This window comes from Chrysochloris asiatica, unplaced genomic scaffold (genome assembly GCF_000296735.1).
Source record: "Chrysochloris asiatica unplaced genomic scaffold, ChrAsi1.0 scaffold00162, whole genome shotgun sequence".
Lineage (NCBI taxonomy): Eukaryota > Metazoa > Chordata > Mammalia > Afrosoricida > Chrysochloridae > Chrysochloris > Chrysochloris asiatica.
The window spans coordinates 1,074,889-1,086,146 of record NW_006408680.1 but is presented as its reverse complement, the minus strand read 5'-3'; the positions used below and the strand labels follow the sequence as shown (position 1 = coordinate 1,086,146).

Below are 11,258 nucleotides of genomic sequence, written 5' to 3'. Positions count from 1 at the left end.
TTGATTTCTTGACTGCTGCTTCCATGAGTGTTGATAGTTGATCCAAGAAGAATGAAGTCCTTGACAACTTCAATCTTTTCTCCATTGATAAGAATTTTATTTATTCATCCAGTGGTGAGGATTTTTGTTTCCTTTACATTGAGATGTAATCCATATCAAAGGCTGTGCTCTTTGATCTTGATCAGTAAATGTTTTAAGTCTTCCTCACTTTCAGCAAGCAAGGTTGTATCATCTGAATATCGCAGGTTGTTAATGAGTCCTCCTCCAATTCTGTTGCCATGTTTTTCTCATAGAACCCAGATTCTCAGATTATTTGCTCAGCATACAGGTTGAATAAGTATGGTGAAAGAATACAACCTTGTCACACACCTTTCTTAATTTTAAACCACTTAGTGTTCCCATGTTCCCTTTGAAAAACTTCCTCTTGATCCAGGTACAGACTCCTCATGAGCACATTAAGTGTTCTGGAACACTTTGCAATGTTTTCCATAGCTTATCATGATCCTTAAAATCAAAGGTCTTTGCATAGTCAATAAAACACAAGTAAACATCTTTCTGATATTCTCTGCTTTCAGCCAAGATCCGTCGGCCATTAGCAATGATATCCCTCATTCCACGGCCTCTTCTGAATCTGGCTTGAACCTCTGGAACTTATCTGTCAATGTCTGATTGTAACCGTTTCTGTATTATCTTTAATAAAACTTTACTCACATGGGATATCAAAGATATTGTCCGATGATTTCCACATTCCATTGGGTTACCTCTCTTTGGAATGGGCAAATATAGATCTCTTCCAAGCAGTTGGCCAGATAGTTGTCTTCCAAATTTCTTGGCAGAGATGAGTGAGTGCCTCCTGGTTCCTTGCCAATTCCTTCAATGCACCTTGGATTTCTTCCTTCAGTATCATTGGCTCTTGATCATATGGTATCTTTTGAAAAAGTTGAGTATCAACTATTTCCTTTTGGTACAGTGACTCTGTGTATTCCTTCCATCTTCTATTGATGCTTCCTGCATCATTCAAAAATTTGCACAGAGAATCCTCCAATAATGGAAGTCAAGGTTTGAATTTTTTCTTCAGATCCCCAGCTTGAGAAATGCTGAGCGTGTTCTTCCTTTTTGGTTTTTTTATTCCAAATCTTTGCAATTTTTTTGTAATATTTGGCTTTATTTTCTCAAGCTGATCATTAAATTTTTCTGTTCAGGTCTTATATTTCCTCATTTCTTCCATTAGCTTTAGCACCTCTGCACTTGAGAGCAAGCTTCAGCGTCTCTTCTGACATCCATTTTGACCTTTTCCTTCTTACTTGTCTTCTTAATGACTTTTTGCTTTCTTCCTGTATGATGTTCTTGATGTCATCCCACAACTCTTCTGGTCTTCAGTCTTTAGTGTTTAATATATCAAATCTGTTCTTCAGATGATCCCTAAATTCAGGTGGAATACAGTCAAGGTCTTTTGTGGACTTGTTTTCATTTTCTTCAGCTTCAGTTTGAATTTGCATACAAGTAATTGATGGTCTATTCCAGAATCTGCCCTGGCCTTGTTTTCACTGATGATATGGCGTTTTTCCATCGTCTCTTTCCACAGATGTAGTCAGTTTGATTTCTATGTATTCCATCTGGTGAGGTCCATGTGTATAGTCATCTCTTATGCTGTCTAAAGAAGGTATTTGAAATGAACAAAGCATTGATTTTGAAGAATTCTATCATGCATTCTACAGCATCATTTCTATCACCAAGGCCATATTTTCCAACTACTGATCCTTCCTCTTGACTCCCAACCTTTGCATTCCATTCACCAGTAATGATCAATACATCTTGATTGCATGTTTGATCAATTTCAGATTGAAGAAGTTGGTAGAATTCTTCTATTTCATCCTTACTGCCTTTAGTGGTTGGTGCACAAATTTGAATAATAGTGGTATTAACTGGGCTTCCCTGTAGGCACATGGATATTATTCTATCACAGACAGCATTGTACCTCATGACTGATCTGGATATGTTCTTTTTGACAAAGAATGCAACACCATTCCTCTTCACTTTGTCATTTCCGGCATAGTAAATCCTGTGGTTGTCAGATTCAAAATGGCCAATACCGGTCTATTTCAGCTCACTAATGCCTAAGATATCGATGTTTATGCAGTCCACTTCATTTCTGACAACTTCCAACTTTCCCAGATTCATACTTCATACGTTCCATGTTCCGATTTTCAATGGATTTTTACAGTTGTTTCTCTTCATTTTAAGTTGTCCTCCATCAACAAATGAAGGTCCTGCAGGCTTTACTCCCATGGGCTTTACTCCATTTGCATCATCATGGTCAACTCTATTTTGAGGAGGCAGCTCTTCCCCAGTGGCATTTTGAGTGCCTTCCAACCTGAGGGACTCTTTTTCTGGCAGTATATTTGACAGTTTTTTCTCTGCTGTTCATAAAGTTTTTAGTGACTAAGTATCCGGAAGTAGTTGATCCCTCCTTCTTAGTCTGTCTTCATCTGGAAGCTCATCTGAAACCTGTCCACCACGGATGACCCTGCTGGTATTTAAAATGCTGGTGGTAACTCACAAGCCACCACAGTATGACAAAGTGACAGATGAATGGTGGGATAATTAATGCGTTGTTGTTGTTAAGTGCCGTCGAGTCGATTCCGACTCATAGCGACCCTGTACAGGGTTTCCGAGGCTGTAAATCTTTACGGGAGCAGAACGCCTCATCTTTCTCCCGCGGAGCGGCTGGTAGTTTCAAACTGCTGACTTTAAGGTTCGCAGCCTGATTCGTAACCGCTATGCTACCAGAGTTCCTTATTAATGCATTAGTAATAATTTTTATTTTAAGTTCATTCTGGTGACTATTTGAAATGATTTCATGTTATTGCCAAAACAGAGAACTGGTGTGGCTCCTTTTTCAAACTCAACTCTGGAATAACTATAGTGAAAAATCCGGGTTCAAGGAGGTGGCCAATAGGAGAAAGAGGAGAAGAGAATGCTGGGGGTGGGGGTTGGGGATGAAGCAGGAAGTGAGGAGCAGGGGAAGGAAAAGGAAAGGACGCAGGAAATGCGGAGCAGGGGAAGGGGAAGAAGACAAGGAAACAGGAAATGAGAAGGAGGGGAAGTAAAAGGACAGGACACAGGAGATGAGGAGAAGGATGGGAAGGGAAAGAAGAGGGAGAAAGAAAGAAGAAAGGAAAAGGAGGAAAGGAAGAAGGACGAAGAACAAGAAACAAAGACGAGAACAACTCCAAAGCGACCTGAATGTGGGTGGTAGCACACAGGATGTTGGGAGAAAATGTGATCGAACAGTTTCCAGAAAAGCTGTGCAAATTTCTGCTGAATTTCAAACTCCACAATGGCTCAAATTTGGTTTTAGAGCAACATAAAATTCCTCTCCACCAAAAGCCTGCCGTGTACAGTTATACCTCTTACTAGATCTGCTTAAGCAGTAGACTGGAGACAATGCACCGCACGTTTTGCAAGTTTACATGGTATTTTCCCCCTCTGGAGTATGTATGTCTGTGTGAAGGTTGATGAGGTGGAACCCCCCCACCCCCATTTCCATCACAGTCCTTGGAAACCCTATACAGGGTCACTGTGAGTGGGATCCAACTTGATGGCATTTAACAATAATTACAAAGTCTTTACAGAAGCAGCCAGCCTCATCCTTGTCCTCTGGGGCCACTGGTATGCTCAAACCACCAAGCCTTCATTTAAGCAGTCCAATGCTTAGTCCACTGCATTACCAGTGCCCATTTCCTTGGGAAGACCTACTTCCTAAAAGAGTTTTCTACTTCCACCTGACACTAGGTTGTGCCTACGGTAAACGAGTCAGGAAATAAACATGAATACACCGAGAGCTTGCGCACAAGCCTGTGTTTAATGATTTCTAAACCTTTTTTCCAATGTTACAGTAATTTAAGTGAAATGTGGTTAGCAAAGCTTAAAGATAGAAATCTATATGTTATGGAATAAGATGTTTCTTTAAATGTATGATATTATGCCACCAGTGACATCAAATAAATTGCTCCTTGTTTATTATTATGTTTTACCTTGCTGAATCAGTACCACAGTCGATAACAGCTTCAAAGAATTAATATGCTTATCAAAAGGAAAATCAGTTTATATCTCTGCTGAATGCTGGGCCATCAGAGAGAAAGCAACATGACACGCCCATCCCACATTTTTGTTATTAGTCATTTATTTTAAAGGTAAATCTTTTCTAGCCTCTTGACACATCTAAATGCTACTCATCAAATTAACTGGAACAGGTCAAAGTGAATATAAAGAAGTTATTTTTAGTAAACAACTTATATCTAGGTTATAATTACATAAAATGCTGAAAGCCACTCATTTGTATAAATCATTATTCTTTTCTTTTCCTTAACAGGAATTTGGTCCATGTGAAGCTCTACTATTGATATTTCAAGTAAATCAGCACAGATACAATCAAATATAAACTCTAAGCAATGACTCGAATAGAAAGGGACCCCGAATTACAATACACCTTTGGGGATATATACTAATGTTATATTTGCTGTGGTTTTCTCTTCTACCTAACAAGGCCACATTTTCATAGAGAGGTGTTTAAAAGCAAGATTAATTATGTTCTTCAAACCATCCACTCCCCCAAAACAAAAGTCTCCAAGAAAGCAGCAGATTTTTCTTGACAAGTAAAATTCGGAATAATTCTGAGTTGAATAACTGAAAAACAGATGATTCTTTGAGGTCTAGAGATATTTGATAATAATATGAAGACATTTAAAACAGACAGGGAAATAATACAGACAATTCTTTCAATCTCTTCATAGAAGAATCACAGACTCTTTTTCATGGATCTTCCTGAGCTAGTCATTTCAATAAATCCCTCCATTTGAGAGTTTCCTTTCTAGACATGATTTTCTTTTCATCTAATTGCAAACAATTCGTAAATACGCCACCAGACAATCCTGCTGGACTTTTGGGGGTAGATGTGCCACTTGTTCCTTTTAAATGCTTTTGGACAAAATCTTGTCTTTACCCTTTGCCCCTGTGTCCCTCACTTGTATGCAATTCCTCTTGGTGGTTTGAGACAGAGAGAGGTCCGACAACGAATAAACATCAGCTCAAGCCAAGTCAGGCGCTCACATAAAGAATGCCATCACAGAAGGAAAGTGGGGGAGTAGCATTCATTTTTCAAATTAAATGTAAAAGCCTTCGCTCGTAAAGAGACTGGCACTTTTTACAAATAGCATCAGTGAGCCTTTTAGGAAGAAACACTCCCCTCACCCACCCACCCCCGCCCCCTTGGAAAGCAGTCATCCGGCAATACATTTATTTGGAGTTCAATTAACCTTTTGTGGAAAGGATGGTAGGCTGTCCCGGTTTCGGTGGTGGAGGTCAGTGACAAATACTAAGACAGTAACATGTCACTGCCAAGGCCGGCCCAGGAAGGAGAAGCGGCCTGTTTCTGTATTCTCCTCTGCATTTGCAGGGAGCGGGCCATCTTGACCCATCCATTTATGTAATTAAAGATTCCATTTGGAAATGTGCTGCAGGAAGGTGAAGTTGGGGGGCAGATGAACGGCTGGTACTTGTCCTGCCCAGCCACTAGCTCCATCTACTGATGGACAGCCAGCCTCTCATCAAACTAGACATGGATCTGCCGCAGAGAGTTCACTCAGGCAAAGCCACTCTGTCATTTTCTTTCTCGCTAGCTATAATTTAATTGTTTGTCAAGGTGGACGGTGGACACCAGGGGGGCTTTTACTGAGAGCTTCCCCACTATCTTCCATTTGCAGATAAAAGCCTGGGCTTTATTGACTTACTGGCCAAGTTTGTTTGGCACAGGGAGATGTCACTTCAATGAGCGCAGCTGGCTGTCACAGCTGTGCCCAACTCACCTTCCAGGCAATCTTGTTTCCTTTGGAGTCGTGCTCAAGGGCAATGGGGAAGTCTCCTCGCTCATAAAATTTCCGAAATGCTGTGGGCTTTGTGGGTCTTTCTTTAAATGCTCCTGCAGTGGGGGGACCTCTCACCTGCAAAGCAACAGAAAACAGACAGCAATCAGCTTCTAAAACACACACACATACACACAGAAAAATCCCTAATGAGACAGCTTTTTGGTTTTTAAAAATATTGCATCTTGTATAAAACAAGATGGAAGAGGGAAATTACAATATCTCTTCATGGACAAGAGAAATCTCAAGAATACCAACATCTGTGGCAGAAAATTATTCTGTAACCACTTCTGAGGGGTGACTTTATTTTCCACTATTTCAGAAAGCATTTCTATAAAGTACCACTTTTGAAATATTATATTACAAGGAAAAGGAGCATAAAGTTTTGTTTCATAAGACCATTTTAATACAGGTCTCTAAGCTCAGAGTGCCTAATACAGTTGTGGAACACTCAATGATATATTTCAGAATTCCATTTCAATCTTTCTGTAGATAAAGTGAGGGGTAGGTTCTCAGACAGACTAAAACAGCCAAACTGTTTAGCTGTAATATAGAATTCAGCCATGGTAACAGAGAGGATTTTTGAAAGAAAATAATCGTGGCCTACTCTGTGAGTGTCTGGCATACATTTCCCAATATAATTTCATGAGGAAGTCACGTCAGACAGTGTTAGAATGTTCACCTCCCTGAGATGTGATTTCATCAAAGAAGGAGTATCCCATATTGAGTTATTGACACTAAGTGTATCTCTCAGATCTGCATGATTGATACAAAATCCAAAGTGACCAGTAGAGTATTTAGAACATGATAGCCTGCAGACGGTTCCATACACAGAATTGAACCCTGGCTGACTTTCCCTGTGTTAGTGGTGAGGCTTCGATCCCTACCTGGCTGGAATGAGATGATGCTCCCTGACCCTTACCTGAAGAAGCCAGTTAAAACAGAATCTAGTGTTCCATAACAGAATTTCCCAGATGGCCGGCTTTCCATGGAAAACCCAGTCTTCCTACCGAAAACCAAGAATATTTCAACCAGAATGGAAAATAACAATGCATAGGTGCCAACTCTGAGATGACACAGATGCTAGAATTTTCTGTCCAACATTTTAACGCAGTCGTTACCAAAAAATGCTCCAGTGGTCAAGTAGGAACACACTTTCAACAATGAAAAAGTCATCTCTGCAAAGAAATGGAAGGCGTAATGGGCCACCAATGAAAACTTCAAAACTAAAAATGAAAGGAAAGCTTAGGTCCAATAGCTGAATGAAGGAAGTCAAAGAAAAAAATAGGTGAACTTGAAGATAAAGCAAGAAAAATTACCAAGTCTAAGACACAGAGAAAATAAAGAGTCTGAACAAAGATGACAGAGCTTCTGGGACCGGTGGTATTATAACAACATTTTAACATTTATGTCCTTGAGATTCTAGAAGAGGAGGAGAAAGAGGACAGGGCTGGAAAAGGAGTCATGAAATCATACCTGAAAAACATCCCCAAATGCCAAGAAACATAGAACTACAGATGTAAAAAACTTGAGCAAATCTCAAATTGTATCAACTCAAGGCAAGTCATACCAGAGCACACAATAACTGGTTACGGTGGTGTGCCCTGCAGTAAGTTCTGACTCATAGTGACCCTGTACAGGGCTTCCAAGGCTGTAAATCTTTATGGCATCAGAAAGGCTCATTTTTCTCCCACAGAACAAGTGGTAGTTTTGAACTTCTGACCTCAAGGTTAGCAGTCCAACTCGTAACCACTATACTACCAGAGCTTCTTAAATGACTTCAGAAAACTAAAGCTAAAGAGAGTAAAGTGACCTGTTACCTCTAAGGGAAGCCATTCAAACAGCAATGGAGTTGTCATCAAACTCCATGAGAACCAAGGCAAGTGGCATGGGACTTTTCAAGGACTAAAAGAAAAGAACTATCACCCCCAAATCCCATGTCCAGCTAAAATACTCTTCAAGAATAAAGGTGAAATTAAGATGTTTTCAGATGGAGAGAAATTGAGAAGTTGTTGACAGCAGATCCACCCTGAAAAATGCCTAAGGAAGATCTCTTAACAGAATGGAAACCACAGAACAAAAAACTAGGGATATCAGACAGGGAGGAAGAGCCTGGTTAAAATATGGCTGAATATAGTAAACTTCCCTTTACACCTTCAGTTTTCCATGTTATGTGTAATGCATGAGGCAAAATTATGTATGAAGAAAGAATATTTTGAACAATTTTATTATAAATAGAGAAGAGTAATGGACCGCATAGGGAGGTAATATTTCTACATTCCATTTGAGCTGATAAAGTAATAAGCTGTGTATATGTAATAAAATGCTTAGATCAGCCATTAAAAAGCTATACAAAGAGATCTGCTCAAAAGCACTACAGATAGATCAGAACAGAATTTTAAATATATTCAAGGAACCCACAGGAAGGCAGGAAAAAGAAAACCTAACTGTAAAACACCAGGCTAAACAGAACACAAAAATTGAAATACTGAAGACGTAACATAGCAATTATTATATTAAATACAAATGGTCTAAATATGTCAATTAAAATATTCAGATTGCTAGAATAAATTTAAACATAACAAAATTAAAAAAAGAAAAGAAAGATAAGACTTAATGATCTGACGGACTGGTGGAACCTTTCATACCTGGAACTGAATCCAGTCCCGTCCCTCCTCTAGAGTGTCTGTGAGTCAGAAGCTACTCTAGAGGAAGTTTGAAGTTTGAAGTTTTGACCAAAGGGCACCTGGTGCCACAGTAGTTAAAGTCCCTAACTGAAAGGTCAGTGGTTTAAACCCACCAGTGGCTCTGTAGGAAACATGTGGTAGTCTTAGAAAGATTTGTTGATGTTGTTAGGTGCCATCGAGTCAGTACTGACTCATAGCAACCCTATGCCCAACAGAAAAAAACACTGAACAGTCCTGGGCCAAGCTCACAATTGTTGCCATGCTTGAGCCCTTCATGCGGCCACTTTGACAATCCATCTTATTGGGGGTCTTCCTCTTTTTCTCTGACCCTCCACCTTACCAAACATGATATCCTTCTCCAGCGACTGCTCCCTCCAGACAATATGTCTGAAATATGAGAAACGAAGTTTGGCCATCTTGGCCTCTAATGAGCACTCTGGCTGTACTTCTTCCAAAATGGATCTATTGGTTCTTTTAGCAGCCCATGGCACTTTCAATATTCTCCTTCAACACCATAATTCAAAAGCATCAATTCTTCTACTGTCTTCTTTATTCATTGCCCACCTTTCACATGCATATGGGGTTACTGAAAATACCATGGTTTGGGTCAGCACACCTTAGGCCCCAAGCTGACATCTTTGCTCTTCAAGACTTTAAAAAGGTCTTGTGCAGTAGATTTGACTAATGCAATACGTCATTTAATTTCTTGACTACTGCTTTCACTAGTGTTGATACTTGATCCAAGAAGAATGAAGTCCTTCACAACTTTAATGTTTTCTCTGATGATAAAAATGTTGTTTATTGGTCCAGTGGTGAGGATTTTTGTTTCCTTTACATTGAGATGCAATTCAAACTGAAGGCTGTGCTCTTTGATCTTCATCAGTAAATATTTCAAGTCCTCTTCACTTTCAGCAAGCATCTGCATATCACAGGTTGTCAATGAGTCTTTCTCCAATCCTGATGCCATGTTTTTCTTCATAGAACTCAGCTTCTCAGATTATTAGTTCAGCATACAGGTTGAATAAAATTATGCACCAACCATTAAGCCAGTGAAGATGAAATAGAAGAATTCTACAAACTTATTCAATCTGAAACTGATCAAACATGCAATGAAGATGTATTGCTCATTATTGGTGATTGGAATGCAAAGGTTGGGAGCAAAGAGGAAGACAAGTAGTTGGAAAACATGGCCTTGGTGATAGAAATTATGCTGGAGAACGCATGATAGAATTCTGCAAAACCACTGATTTGTTCATTTCAAATACCTTCTTTAGGCAGCATAAGAGACACCTGTACACATGGACCTCACCAGGTGGGATACATAGAAATAAAGTTGACGACATCTGCTGAAAGAGATGATGGAAAAGCACCATATCATCAGTGAAAATAAGGCCAGGGGCAGACTGTGGGACAGACCATCAATTATTCATATGCAAATTCAAACTGAAGCTGAAGAAAATGAAAACAAGTCCATGAGAGCCAAAATATGACCTTGAATATATCCCACCTAAATTTACAGATCATCTGCAAAACACATTTAATACGTTACACACTAAAGACCAAAGACCAGAAGAGTTGTGGAATGACATCAAGAACATCATATATGAAGAAAGTAAGAAGTCATTGAGAAGATAAGAAAGAAGGAAAAGGTCATAATGGATGTCAGAAGAGACACTGAAATTTGCTCTCCAGCGCAGAGAAGCTAAAGCAAATGGAAGAAATAAGGAGTTCCTAGAGCTGAACAGAAAATTCCAAAGGTCACTAGAGAAGAAAAAGCCAAATATTACAATAAAATGTGCAAAGATCTGTAATCAGAAAACCAAAGAGGAAGAACACGCTCAGCATTTCTCAAACTGGGGGAACTGAAGAAAAAATTCAAGCCTTGACTTTCATTATTGAAAGATTCTCTGGACAAATTATTGAATGATGCAAAAAGCATCAAGAGAAGATGGAAGGAATACACAGAGTCACTGTAACAAAAGGAAATGGTTAATGTTCAACTATTTCAAGAGGCAGGACATGATCAAGAGCCAATGCTACTGAAGGAGGAAGTCCAAGGTGCATTGAAGGAATTGGCAAAGCACAAGGCACCAGGAATTGATGGAATAAAAACTCAAATCTTTCAAGAAAGTGAGGCAGCACAGGAGGCACTCACTCACCTCGGCCATGAAATTTGGAAGACAACTATCTGGCCGACCGATTGGAAGAGATCCATATTTGTACCCATTACAAAGAGAAGTGACCCAACAGAATGTGGAAATCATCGGACAATTTCTTTGATATATCATGCAAGTAAATTTTTTCTAAAGGTCATACAGAAACGGCTACAATCATACATTGACAGAGAACTTCCAGAGGTTCAAGACGGATTCAGAAGAGGCCGTGGAATGAGGGATATTGTTGCTGATGTCCGATGGATCTTGGCTGAAAGCAGAGAATATCAGAAAGATGTTTTTTACCTGTGCTTTACTGACTACACAAAGACTTTCAATTGTGTGGATCATGACAAGCTATGGACAACATTGTGAAGTATCAGTATTCCGGAACACTTAATTGTGCTCATTAGGAATCTGTACCTAGACCAAGAGGCAGTTGTTCGAACAGAACATGGGAACACTGAATGTTTTAAAATTAAGAAAGGTGTGCG

The 11,258-nt window shown here is 39.5% G+C and overlaps 1 protein-coding gene across 2 annotated transcripts in view; it reads right to left on the bottom strand.

Annotated features, from left to right (window-relative positions):
• Positions 1 to 11,258, bottom strand: part of PACRG (PARK2 co-regulated) — a 670,998-nt gene that overhangs the window by 529,740 nt on the left and 130,000 nt on the right. For both annotated transcript variants that reach the window (XM_006871168.1, XM_006871167.1), the window contains exon 2: positions 5,868 to 6,002. In XM_006871168.1, the coding sequence (XP_006871230.1) occupies positions 5,868 to 6,002 (135 nt within the window). The remainder of the gene's footprint in view (positions 1 to 5,867; positions 6,003 to 11,258) is intronic.